At 40.1% G+C, this 14587-nt stretch overlaps 1 protein-coding gene across 8 annotated transcripts in view; it reads right to left on the bottom strand.

Moving 5' to 3' along the window:
- CASK (calcium/calmodulin dependent serine protein kinase) overlaps positions 1–14587 on the bottom strand; it is a 353026-nt gene that overhangs the window by 72822 nt on the left and 265617 nt on the right. For all 8 annotated transcript variants that reach the window (XM_049643727.1, XM_049643725.1, XM_049643728.1 and 5 more), the window contains exon 11: positions 12653–12774. In XM_049643727.1, the coding sequence (XP_049499684.1) occupies positions 12653–12774 (122 nt within the window). The remainder of the gene's footprint in view (positions 1–12652; positions 12775–14587) is intronic.

Below are 14587 nucleotides of genomic sequence, written 5' to 3' on the forward strand. Positions count from 1 at the left end.
TTAGGTTACAGTTGTCTGTATTCAGAGCTGCTTTTGTTTCAAGCCCATTCATTAGAACATCGCACTTACAGGGATTTATTTTTGAGACCAGGAAATTAAGACTTGCTTGATCTCCTAGTTCGGTCTAAAAAGACTCTCCTTTTTGGTGGCTTAACAATATAAGCCACTGTGGCAGATTCTGGGCAGTTGACAGCTCTTTCTGAGAAACTCCAGCAGCGGCCTCGGATGACCTGACATGACTGCTCTGTCGGCCTTTTTCAGCTGGCAAAGAACTCTAAAATTAAGCCCTGTAAGAAACAAATCATGCCTATTCTTGAGTAAGCAAAAGAAAGCATAAGGAAAAACCAGTTACTTTATTTCACTTTTCATCAAGCCTTCTGAAATAGGGTACTTTTTTAAAATTTTTTCTTTTAACGTTTTTATTTATTTTTGAGACAGAGAGAGACAGAGCATGAATGGGGGAGGGGCAGAGAGAGAGGGAGACACAGAATCGGAAGCAGGCTCCAGGCTCTGAGCCATCAGCCAGAGCCCGACGCGGGGCTCGAACTCAGACTGTGAAATCGTGACCTGAGCCGAAGTCGGACGCTTAACCGACTGAGCCACCCAGGTGCCCCAATAGGGTACTTTTTAATACCAGATCCAAGCATCTGCCCACCTGTGAGGAATGTCACTAGGATGTGAATTTCTTTTCTATTAAAAAAAACAACAAACTACTAACAACATTAAAAGAGTGCTGAAACCTCATTTCCTAATGTGCTTTTCTGAAGCATCTACGATAATACTTAAATATAAACTAAATGAATATCTTATTAATTTGTGGTTTTACAAGAAAGCATTTACATCAAGTGTGTCACATAGTATTAAGTTACTGAGGCAAGACAATAATTTTTAACTTATGACGTGACTTTTACTTTGCATAGGTAAGCACTAAGCATTTGTGTGTTTTTTTAAGTTTTTATTATTTATTTACTTTTGAGAGAGCAAGCATGACTGGGGGAGGGACAGAGAGAGTGGGAGAGACAGAATCCCAAGCAGGCTCCACACTGTCAGCTCAGAGCCTGATGTGGGGCTCGAACCCACTAACTGTGAGATCATGACCTGAGCCGAAGTCAGATGGTTAGCTGACTGAGCCATCCAGGTGCCCCAAGCATTTGTACAAGACACTGTAGTAAAAATGAATTTCCGTTGTGGCAAGTTAAAAGAGAACAAACGGGGCGCCTGGGTGTTTCATCTGGTTAAGTGTCTGACTTCGGCTCAAGTCATGATCTCATGGTTTGTGAGTTTGAGCCCTGTGTTGGGCTCTGTGCTGATAGATCACAGCCTGGATCCTGCTTCAGATTCTGTGTCTCCCTCTTTCTCTCTGCCCCTCTCCCACTTGCTCTGTCTCTGTCTCTCAAAAATAAACAAACACTTAAAAACATTTAAAAAAAAGAACAAAATGATCTGGCAGAAGAGGTTTTAATGAGATAACGTTGTGAAGGGTCACAAAGAGAAGAAAGCAACTGTGATGAATGCTGCAAGCCAACCCCAACAAATATTCTTCAAGGGAGCATACCACATTCCTTTCTGGGGGAAAACTCCTCCTTTCCTTGAGAACAGCATGAAGAAGAATCAGTGCTTGTTGCATTTTGATGGCTTTTGGAACATTCCTTTGCCTTCTGGTAAAGTTGACCATGGTGCCATAAAAAGAGAATGGGAAACACTGGGACCAGGGACAAGCTGATTCATTATTCTTGGAATTTCAGAGTAAATTCCAATCCCTGGTTTAAGAAAGTAATTCATTTGAACAAATAAGGGAACTAGAGAGACTCCTGCAGTTAATCATGCTTTCAGTGAAAATCACAGTCCTCTTCACAAAGATGTAGAACATAGGAGCTAACTTGGAGCCTGCATAGAGCAACTGCTTAGGGATAGAACTGAGGCTGAATTCCCTACTACTGGATAGCTTTATTTTGAAAATTTGGTTTTTCCTGTTATAGAATTGTCTACCATAAAACACTGATACTGGATGAATGGATAAACAAAATGTGGTGTATACATAAAATGGAGCAGTTCTCAAATACCTGATTTTTTTTTTGTTTGTTTATTTATTTTGAGAGAGAGAGAGGGAGAGAAAGAGTGTGCTCTAGTGGGGGAGGAGCAGAGAGAAGGAGAGAGAGAATCCTAAGCAGGCTCCACAACCTCAGTGTAGAGCCCAACACAGGACTTGATCTCACCAACTGTGAGATCATGACCTGAGCCAAAAATCAAAAGTTGGAGCTTAACCAATTGAGCCACCTAGGTTCGCCTCAAATACCTGATTCTTGATCAACATCACAGTACTCCTCAAAACCATTGTTCTATTTCTCTTCCTTCTCTCTCTCTCTTTTCTCTTGCTCAGATACTCTCAAAACATCTTCATCAAAAGGAAATGATTATCCTTGCAACAAAGTAAATGAATATCAAGGCATAATGTTAAGTGAAAAAAGACAGACTCAAAAGGCTACAGTGTTTGATTCCATTTATAGGACATTTTGGAAAAGTTAAAACTATTGGAACAGAAATCTGATTAGTGGTTGCCAGGGACCAGAGTTGGGGGGAAGAGGGTTGACTATTTCAGCTTTTAAAAGGAAGGAGATTGTGATACATGCTTTGCATGGATGAACCTTGAGGATACTACATTACGTGAAATGAGCCAGTCACAAGACAATAGATATGGTATGATTCCACTTACATGAGGTATCTACACTAGTCATATTCATCGAGGCAGAAAGTAGAATGGCGGCTACCAGCAGCTAGAGGGAGGACGAAATGGTGAGTTGCTGTTTAACAGGTACAGGGTTTCAGTTGCAGAAGCTGAAGAGAGTTGTGGAGATGGACGGTGGGGATGGCTGCACAACAGTGTGAATCTACCTAATGTCACTGAGCTGAACCTTAAAAAATGGTTAAAATGGGGGTGCCCACGTGGCTCTGTCAGTTAAGTGTTCAACTCCTGATTTCAGTTCAGGTCATGATCTCACGGTTCGTGGGTTCAAGCCCCGCTATCAGTGAGGAGCCTGCTTGGAAGTCTCTCACCCTCTCTCTCTCTGCCCCTCCCATGCTCACACTATCTCTCTCAAAATAAAGAAACATTTTAAAAAATGGTTAAAATGGTAAATTTCATGTTATATTTTACCACAGTAAAAGGACAAAAAACTGCTATTATGTCAAATCTGTTAAAAGGCTGTGAACTCTGGGAAATGACAAATATGTATTTGCATGTAGAAGAAATGAATAACTAAAACGTTGCTCTGAGAAGGTACCCCCTCTTATTGAAAAGTATATAAAATCATGTGATTTATAATGTTTTTAAATAAAAAAGATAATCTGGACTTCTTTCATGAGGCACAGCTACACATTGGTTAAGAAGACAGTTCTTGGGACAGAAAAACAAATTTAGCATTTTTAAGTCAATGAGTGGTAAATTCTTAGCCATAAAGTGAAATATTGAAAGGAGGAAATCAGTGTGATGACCCTGTGAAACCTAAAAGGATGACCCCCCCACCCCTTAGTGGGCTTTGGGCACTGCTGAGGGCAGTCTGGCTTTGCTGGACTGGTGCCAGGACACAGGGACAAATCCAGGAGACACTGGAAAGTGGTGTCATAGTGGGAACAATGGATTACAAATGACACAGTGGGATCCATGGTACACTGTAACCCACAGCACATGGAAGGAACTTCCAACAGTGCCTAACCTTAAAATAATATATAAAAGCAGTAAAATAGATTTTTTTTAAATAAAAGGGAATTCTTTCTCATTTATTATTTTTAAAAGCTTTATTGGCCAGGGGCAGGGGGCACCTAGGTGGCTCAGTTGATTAAATGTCCGACTCTTGATCTTAGCTCAGGTCATGATCGTGAGAGTTCATGGGTTGGAGCACAGGCTCTGTGCTGACAGTGCGGAGCCTGCTTGGGATTCTCTCTCTCTCCATCTCTCTCTCTCCCCCTCCCCTGCTCATGTGCACATGCTCTCTTTTTCTCAAAATCAGTAAACTTAAAAGAAAAGCTTTTTCATTTACAAACTGCACAGTTTGCCCATTGTACATGTATAGTTTGAGGATTCTTAGTAAATCTATACGGTTGTACAACCATCATCTCAGCGCAGTTGTAGAACATTTCCTTCATCCCCAAGAGTTCCCTTGTGTTATATCTAAGAACTCTTTGACTAACCCAAGCTAATGAAGATGTACTCCTACATTTTCTTTAAAGTAATTTTATTTTAAGCTTAAAATGAATCTGTGATCCATCTTGTAGTAATTTTTTGTGTGGGATGTGAGGTTAAGGGTCTAAGTTAATTTCTTTGCATATGGATATCCCACTGCTTTAGCACCATGTTAAAACAAAACAAAACACAAAACACAACATAACAGGGGCACCTGGGTGGCTCAGTCAGTTAAGTGTCTGACTTTGGCTCAGGTCATGATCTCACGGTTCGTGGGTTCGAGCCCTGTGTTGGGCTCTGTGCTCACAGCTCAGAGCCTGGAGCCTGCTTCGGATTCTGTGTCTCCCTCCACCCTGCCCCCTCTGTCTCAAAGAAAAATAAACATTAAAAAAAAAACCCCAAAAAACCCACAAACAACAAATCATTTATTCATTACTCACTAAATTGCCCGGACACTTTTGCTGAAAAATCAACTGACCATGAATGGGAAGGTTCATTTCTGAACTCTGTTCCGTTCAACTGATCTGTAAGTCTATCCTTACACCAATACTGTACTATTTGCATTACAGTAGCTTTGTAGTAAGCGTTGAAAACAGTCTCCTAACTTTGAGCTTCTTTTTTTTTCAAAACTGTTTTGGCATTTCCATATAAATTTTAGGATCAGCATGTCAACTTCTACCAAAACAAAAAATTCTCCTGAGATGTTGACAAGGACTGTCTTGAATCTATAGATTGATATGGGGAAAATTGCCACCTTAACAATACTGTTTTCCAATCCAACAATCAATCTCTTTATCTCCATTTATTGAGACCTTCTTTACTTTCTTTCAGCAACATTTGTAGTTTTCAGTGTATGAGTCCTCTTATACTTTTGCTCAATTCGCTATTTTATTCTTTTTGATGGTATTGTATTTCTTTACTTTTACTTTCACATGATTTGCTGCTTGTATGTAGAAATGCAGTTAATTTTGGTATATTGATCTTATACCCCGCATTCTTGCTAAACTTGCTTATTGGTTCTAGCGGATTTTTTGTGTGGATTCCTTAGGATTTTCTACATACAAGAATATATCTCTGTGAGAAGATGGTTTTACTTCTTCCTTTCTTATCTGCATGCCTTGAATTTTTTTTTTTCTTGCTTTTTTACTGCACTGGCCAGGACCTCCAGTACAATGTTGAATAGAAATGGTTAAGAGCAGACAAACCTTGCTTTGTTTCTGCTTGTATTCGTTTTCTACTGCTGCTTAATGAATGACCATATACTTAGTAGCCTTTTTTTTTTTTTTTTGCTAAGTTTGTGGGTAACTTCATTAAGAATGAAGAAAAACTACTTTGAAAATATTCAGGATATATGCTATTTCTAGCTCTCTTTACCCCAGGGACTTTGTTGCATGGGGCAATTTTCTTTTTTTTGTTAATTTTTTAAAAAATGTCTATTTATTTTTGAGAGAGAGACAGAGCGTGAGCGGGGGAGGGGCAGGGAGAGAGGGAGACACAGAATCCGAAGCAGGCTCCAGGCTCCAAGCTGTCAACACACAGCCCGAAGTGGGGCTCGAACTCACAGACCGCGAGATCATGACCTGAGCCGAAGTCGGACGCTCAACTGACTGAGCCACCCAGGCACCCCTCATGGGGTAATTTTCTATTGATGCTAATACGTGGGTACACTGATAGAAACAGGCACAGGAGTTTTGCCCATCCAGTCAGACACAGTGGAATGAGAGACCCCTTTTCCCCAAGTGAGCAGCAGTGTGCTTCAGTCTCCAGGCCCCAGGAGGCAAAGTAGCACAAAGGTGACACCACTGGCCCGCCACCTGGCTGCTCTCATATTTGCTGAAGCTCATGATTAAGACTCGAAGGGACCCTGAGAAGGTCCCAGTAGTTCAACTGCTGAAGGTGCTCAGAATATTCTAGACATTTAAGTCTAACTTGACTGGACTACAAATTCATGGGAAATTTAGCTTTGGCATTTCCTGACTGGTAATCTGTTTAAACATCCAAACTTAACAGTGTATCAACTTACTTCTCAAACCGCAAATTGCTGGAAAACATCAAATCACTGCAGAAGTTCCATTTTTTTTCCCCCTTTAGGAAACTTCGGAGTTCTAAAAATATGCTGTTCCCAAATAGGACTACTAATTTAATATCATCTCAAAAAACCAAAATAGTAAATCGACAGTTGTAGTTTTCCAATGCTGGATAAAAAACCCTCTCTAACTCTCCCTAAACAGTAAAAAACTATAATAAAGATGTCAGTTATACAAAATATGCAGGATTCCAGACACGGATTTATTTCTAATGTAATATCTTAAAATACCAGTTAATCTATAATAAAAATCTACATATAAATCAACATAAAAAGTGCTAAATTAAGCTGCCACTGCAATTAGTTATTAATCTAATCAGAAATTGAACATAATTTTAGGACTTCCCACAAAAATAATCTTAATTAGGTGGGGCATCACATTTACTATGGAAACAGCCGTCTATAAGGAATGTTAACAGCTGTTCAGAGGTATGACAGATGGTGGGTGAATGTTTAAAACTAGTTGTCAAAGTTTGGCAGACAGAGATAAATGTGTCATTTAACAATGTTTTATGACATTGTTGACTTACAAAGTAAACATTTATTCTGTAATAGCAAAATTTCTACAAAAAATTGAGAAGACTGCGAATCACCAGCAAATAACACTTGCAAAAGGCTTTTTAACTGAAAAAAAAACTCTTGATTTTTCGGTCCAAAAACGCATCTGTCATCTGACAATCCAACGTATCACATACAAGTGGCAAGCCAAAACTAACTCAAAATATCATTAAGAGGCAGAAGTACACCCTAACACCAATTCCCAAGCAAGCTCACTGAAAGAATGATGGGGTAACATTTCATTATTTTATATTAAATCTGTGTAACTTACATTCACACCTGAAGAATCAATTCAGGGCAAAATCAGGTTTCCAGGTGGTACTGGGCGGACTACTCTCCCCTCAAAATTCACGTCTATGTGGAGCCTCACAATGTGACCTTATTTTGGAAATAGGGTCTTTGAAGATTTAATTAAGATGGGGTCAGACTGGATTAGGACAGGCCCTAAATTCAATGACAAGTGTCTTTATAAAAAGGTCGTCACAGAGTCACAGGCACATAGAGAAAAATGCCATGGGCAGTCGGAGGCTGGGACTGGAGGGGTGTATCTACAAGCCAAGGAACCCCAGGGATTGTAGGCAACTACCAGAAGCTCAAAGAGGTATGGAAGGAGTCTTCCTTGAAGCTTTTGGAGGGAGCATGGCCCTGCTGATGGCTTGATTTAGGACTTCTGGCCTCCCAGACTGTTATTTGAAGCCACCCAGGTCGTGACACTTTGTTGTGGCAGCCTCAGCAAGCTCATACATGTGCCAAAATACATTTTACTGAAATTGATCTGCATATTTTATACACAGAGCACCTCTGCACCGGTGCTTTTAATTCGTGAGAACAGACATATGGACCAAGCTAGACCAAACACCGTTCCTCGTCAAGCCTCTTTAGTTCTCCCAGAAAAGTGAGGAGTAGCATATGTGTGCCAGGTAGAACTGGTTGGGGAGCAAACATTTAGAAATTTCTGGATCGGTTTCTTTTTCTTTTTTTAAATTTCTCACTACAGATTAAACTAGAGGTGTTTTACTAGAGTTCAAATCATAAAGCATTTCCCCTTTTAGTGCGACCACAGTATTTCTCCTTTTGTTTTAATATAAATTCTTTCAACACAACAGATGTTTTGTTTCCTCCAAATTCTAATAATATTTCTGTTGCATTTTCAGCTTACTATTTTAAAGGCATGACTAGGGGGTGCCTGGGTGGCTCAGCCGGTCAAGTGTCAGACTCTTGACTTCAGCTCAGGTCATGATCTTGTGGTTCATGAGTTCGAGCCCCACATCTGGCTCTGTGGGGGCAGCGCAGAGCCTGCTTGGGATTCTGTCTCCCTCTCCCTGTCCTTCCCCTGCTTACTGTCTATCTCTCAAATAAAAATAAACTTAAAAAAAACAAAAGGCATGACTAGAAAAAATGAAGTCCTAGATGATCTTGTAGGAACTTAATCCTCTTTTTGTCAGCTTAAAAATTATGACCTCAAACTTAGCTGCTTAGAGTGTTGTTAACAGGAATTATTTAAATAAAATAAAGATATTTTATAAAATGGCTCAGTGGGGTTAAGTGACAATCAATCCATGGGCCACAAAACTATGCCACTAGGTGTCACTACTTGGAATCCTTAAAAATCAGTGTTGACTCTGTAAAACAACAATTCCCATCCAAGCACAGGCTATGGAACATTATTAGAAGGAAGAGCAATGAAAGGTCAAAATTTGAAAAGCTTTTTCTCAAGAGTTGGTCATGCCACGTTCCTTTTTTTTTTTTTTTAATTTTTTTTTTCAACGTTTTTAATTTATTTTTGGGACAGAGAGAGACAGAGCATGAACGGGGGAGGGGCAGAGAGAGAGGGAGACACAGAATCGGAAACAGGCTCCAGGCTCCGAGCCATCAGCCCAGAGCCCGACGCGGGGCTCGAACTCACGGACCGCGAGATCGTGACCTGGCTGAAGTCGGACGCTTAACCGACTGCGCCACCCAGGTGCCCCGCCACGTTCCTTTTTGCGTAAGCACTTAAGTGTTAAAAATGGTTTCAATGGTTAGACTTCTCTATATGGCAGCTACTTGAAAACTTCATTGATTATATTACCGAAACACAGTCTGAGACAAGGGCTTAATGAGCCATATTTATGGGCTGGAGATCATGAGGGCACATTCTAATGATGGCTCAGTTCATTCATGACAATTAAGCTTCTCATTGAAGGAGGAGCCAGTCTGGATCTTCAGAACCCAGCACTTCCCAGGGAATGGCCTTACAGTGAAGCCATTTCAGGGGGTTTTGAGATTCGTGTGTAGTGCTTGTCCGCAAAATCCTGCAGACATGGTGTCTTTTTACCGGGCACAGCTCCTTTTCAGTCCACTCGCTCCTTTTCAAATTGACATGCACTGACAGGGTAGGTGCTGATACTATACACACTTTCTTAACTTTATAATTCATACGAATCCAAAGGAACTTTAAGTGTGTTTTTCCTCATGAAAATCGAGGAGTCTCTTCTGAAGCTGTTACAATGTCTACCCAAGAACGCAGCAGTTATTCAAAACACACGTTTTCAGTGAGGTCTGAAAAGCTTAGCACTGAGCAGTAAGTGGTGGCCTGGCTCAGTTCCAAAGTCCCGTTTGTGTCCGAGTATCTGCCCCTCCTTGTAGAAACTAGTGATGTCCTTGCATTTCCCCTGCAGTCTCCAGCTGGCTGTGCTCAGATGCCTTGTTACACTAGTCAGAAAAATACCACCTTGAAAAACAGTTTGGGCCTCTCTGAGCCTTAAATGACAAAAAGGCCTTGATCTTTTAGATCCGTAGATCTTAGCAATGACCTAACCACTGATTACATTGAAATAAACCAAATCTCCATGCGTTGCTGCAGCTTCTTTCAAATATCCCACTTGTGGGGCACCTGGGTGGCTTAGTCAGTTAAAGCATCTGACCTCAGCTCAGGTCATGATCTCGTGGTTCATGGGTCCAAGCCCCACATCGGGCTCTGTGGTGACAGCTTAGAACCTGGAGCCTGCTTTGGGTTCTCTGTCTCTCTCTCTGCCCCTTCCCTGCTTGTGCTTTGTATCTCTGTCTCTCTCAAAAATAAATAAACATGAAAAAAAATCCCACTTGCTAGATCTAGTAAAGGGCAGAACTTCTGCAGGGAATTCACTATTGTGAAAACCTTCTGCATTGCAGGAAGCAATGATAGACGACAGGATATATTTAGCCAATGAACAGAGGTCAAACTCTGATTGACATGACACAAAACAATAATGACAACTATGATGATGGTGATGATGAAGAAGAAAATGGAATGCTAAGCAGCGGTGGCAGCAGTGTCAAGAGCACTCCACAAAACAGAATGCATTTCAAAGGCTTTCTGGCGCCCGAGGAAAGTGACAGTTATTTGTAATTAAACTTAATCTGACATGTCCTCAAATTACCTAAGATAAATTACGCTAAAGAGAAGACCCATTTCCTTATCCTCCTGAGTGCATTTCTTAGCTTTATTGGAGTACAATTGAGTAATATATTTAAAATGTACAACATGATATGATTCCCACCATCAAATTAATCAACACATTCTTCACCTCACATATTTAACTTAAAAAAATGTTTACTTATTTACTTTGAGATAGATAGAGATAGAGATAGAGATAGAGAGAGAGAGAGAGAGAGAGAGAGAGAGAATGAATATCCCCATAAGGCCTGCACTATCAGCACAGAGCCCAACACGGGACTTGATCTCACGAACTGTGACATCATGACCTGAGCCGAAACCAAGAGTCACTTAACCAACTGAGCCACCCAGGAGCCCCTAACTTTTTTTTTCTTGTGAGAACACTTAAGTTCTACTCTCTTAGCAAATTTCATTACACAATACAGTCTATCAACTACAGTCACCATGTTATGCATCAGACTTTATTCATCATATAAGTGAAAGTCTGTACCCTTTTACCAACCTCTCCCCCATTTCCCACACCTCCCCCCCAGCATGGGGCAACCATCATTCTACTGTGTTTCTAGGAGTTTCACTTTTTTGTTTTGAAGATTCCACATATAAGTGATACCATGCAGTATCTATATTTCCCTGTCTGGCTTAGTTTACTTCGTGCATGTTAAAACTATATTCCCCGGCTCTCTTGTAGGTAGGTAGGCATGTAACAAGTACTTGCCATTGAAATGTGGGCAAAAGTGATACAGCCCATTTCCAACCATGACTCTGCAAAATTCTCCATTTTTGTTCATCTGCTGCTGGGTGCAAATGATTCAGTGGAAGATTCCAAAACCCTGGGAGATAGCAGAACCACACAATGGAAGAGGCCCGATCCCTGGATGACTGTGTGGCAGATATTCCCCACCCCCACCCCCAATCTACCTGCACTGGACTCTGATGTGAGCAAGAAATAAGCTTTTATCCTGTTAAGGCACTCAAATTTTAGGATTGCGTGCTATGGCAGTCAGTCAGGCCTGATTAAGACAGACACTATGTAAAAAAGCCAAACTAATTTTTAAAATTTGATAATTAATTTGATTTGACTGCATTTATGCAAAGAAGTAACTGTAGGTTACCTATGACTGCACTCAGCGTGAACTTGGAACGTATGCAACACTCATAGGCTTAGCTTTCCCAAACTGGTCCTCGTCAACTTGACAGGGCTGTGAAAACAAGTTCTACACCCAAATTAGTTTCTGAAATGCTATTAGAGTCCCTCAGGTTTCTCTGCTATAGGACATCTCAGAGCTGTTAATATACTAATATCCAGTGTGCCTGGGTGGCTCAGTCGTAAGTGTCTGACTTCAGCTCAGGTCATGACCTCACAGTTCCTGAGTTGCAGCCCCACCTCGGGCCCTCTACTGTCAGTGCGGAGCCCGCTTTGGATCCTCTGTCCCCCCCGCCTTCTCTGCCCCTCCCTTGCTCTCTGTCTGTCTCTCTCTCAAAAAAAAAACCAGCAAAAAAGTAGTAATATCCACTGTGAACCTATATAAGCGTAAAGAATGTAGCATTTCCCTAACTTACTTAATCGATAAATAATTTAACCAGTACATTTAAGATCTACCCCCTTCCCCCTCCATGGCAATGTCAATCACTCTCTCCCAGAGCAATGTGCTGTAGAACACATCCTGGGGAATGTTGCTTTAGTATAATTTGTGTCCTATGGTGGATTAATCAGCACCAAGAAGCGCTAGGCACCGCAAAGCAAGTAACATTCTCTTAATACGGAAGGTTTTTCGTGTAAAAAAAGACTAACACGTACTAACAGACTAATATGTACTAAGAAAGTTTGCACTGCTGAAGGCAACCAAGTTATCTAAGAAAGGCATGTTACTTAAAATGTGACTGAAATAAAGGCATATGTGAACTCCCAGCTTCTGATTTTTCTTTGTATTTCAATCTGCTGTCAGTGGAGCCTGTCGTATTTAATGATAGCATATATTCTTATGTTTTTAAGGAGAAGACTGAGTCCATAAAAACCAGCAATGTTAAATATGAAATGTGTGTGTGTGAATTAGTCTATTACACAGTATCTGGTTTACTTTTCTCTCTCTTATACTCATGCTTCAGGTATGATGTTTTAAAACATCTTTAGAGCAACAAAAAGCAAGCACAGCTAAGATCAGCGGATTCCCCTAAGAGAAACACACGCACACACAACATACATAAATAGACTTATATAAGTCTTTTCATGGTGACTTACCTTTGTACTATATATGCTTTATTTCAGTTATGAATCTATAATGGATGATTTCCCACATTTCTCACAGACTGAAGGCAACTGAAAATGGACTGTTAGGATGGATGCCTGGAAATTCATGTAAAGTAAAAAAGGTATGCTAAAAATAAATAAATTAAAAAAAGATGGACTTACATCTAGTAGTGTGTGAAGATGCTGATCCTGGAAAACACTGTGTAGAAAATCTAAGTCCTTTTCACTGCAGTCTGTAAGTGCGTGAATTTCTTCCAAGCTGTCCAGCACCTGTGAGACTGCTCCTAAGGGAAACAAACAGGAAACAGCCAGTATAGAAAGTCAATGTCAAACCAACCTTTGTAACCTAGATCTTGCACTTCAGAACAATGGACCAACAAACAGAACTTCAAAGGTTCATGTTTGTACTCAATAGTCTTCAATGAGTTTCATATTGCTTAAGGATAGAGTATTTTCAGTGAGTTTCTGTTTGTGACAATGTATTTGTGTGCTTCTCATTTTTCAAAGTACGTACATTGAAGCTGGTTTTACTTGCATTAAGGAAATGCATTAACTATAACTGAGTTACTGGAAGATCTGGGTGCAGCAAGTTATGCATTAGGAAGAGGGTGTCCTTTCCTTGACCATATGATGTTTTAAAATATTACAGAAATAACACAGGCGAGCCTTTCTTACAGGTATATTCCATCAAGAACTGAAGGCAAAGCCAGCTGTAAATCTGAGGGACAAGCCTTCGACTAGGTGCTCCTGCTGAGTAAAACAAGCTTATTAGGATTTTTAAGGCTGAAACTTAAGTTAGTAAAAATCCCAAAGCATTCTTTCTCCTTCCTTTCCATACAAAGTCAAGAGAATCAAGTTGTTCTCAATCTGTTAGGCCCTTTTTATTCAAAAGACAAAGACAAAGGCTGAGCATATTGACTGACACTTCCAAATACCTTATTAAATATTAGGGCAAATCATTTCTGCAGGGCAAAGGAAATGGTAGTGTGATCACTTTCTTTAAAATTCCTTCTTATAACCTGGAACCCAGAGAGGCTTCAGTAGGGAAAGATATATACTGGGGAGTAACAAAGTCACTTACACAGCCTCAAAGAAATGATTATTTTCCTCTGCAGACAGTATGCAGATACCTACTCCAGAGAAAGAACCCTAAGAGGCTAGCTTCACAACATTCGTGTACACAGTGTTTGAGAAATTCTAACAGTAAGTGCCTCATTGCATATATAAGTCTTGGATCAGTTTTCAAGCAGTGGCGATTTTGCCCCCCATGGGGACATCTGGCAGTCTGGAGACATTTCTGTTGTCACAACTATGGTGGTGGTAGGGGGACAGTTTGTGCTATTATCATCTAGTGCGTAGAGGCCTGGGATGCTATTAAACATCCTACGATACTCAGGACAGCCCTTCATGAGAAAGAAGTATGCAGCCCAAAATGTCAATAGTGCTGAGGGTGAGAAATTCTGCTTTAGATCATGATAAAAAGTCTTGAATCTTTCTGTTCTGGAATTCTATGCTGTTTCTAATTACTTTTGGCCTTGGACCTCATCCAATTGCACGCACTTATTGGTGAGAATGTAAATTAGTATCACTTTCCCAGGAAGCAATCTGGTAACATATTTCAAAGAGCCTTAAAAATGCTTTTGTACTTGGACTTAGTAATTCCATTTCCAAAAAAACTACCTTAAGGAAAAAAATAGGAAAATGCAAAAAAGATTTATGTATGAGGATATTTATCATAGAAAATATCAAATAATTCAGAATGATTAAATAAAGTATAGAACATCCACAGAATGCAATATATAGCCACATGGAAATTACTTTGAAGAATTTAAAGACATAGAGAAATCCTCAATGATCTGAAATTCAAGAAAGCAGAATGCAAAACCACAAAAACTTGCATATTCCCGACTATGACTGAAAAAAATACATATACAAGCTCAGGAAAAAAACAGAATGAAATACACCAAAAGTGTAACAGCAGTGATCTTTACTTTCCTATTTATACTTCATTCTGTTCTTGTCCATATGTTCCAAGTTTTCTACAATGGAAAAAAGTTGCTATCTAAGCAACTGCTTTTTGCAGTATGATTTAATTAT

Source organism: Panthera uncia, chromosome X (genome assembly GCF_023721935.1).
Source record: "Panthera uncia isolate 11264 chromosome X, Puncia_PCG_1.0, whole genome shotgun sequence".
In the NCBI taxonomy this organism is placed as follows: Eukaryota; Metazoa; Chordata; class Mammalia; order Carnivora; family Felidae; genus Panthera; species Panthera uncia.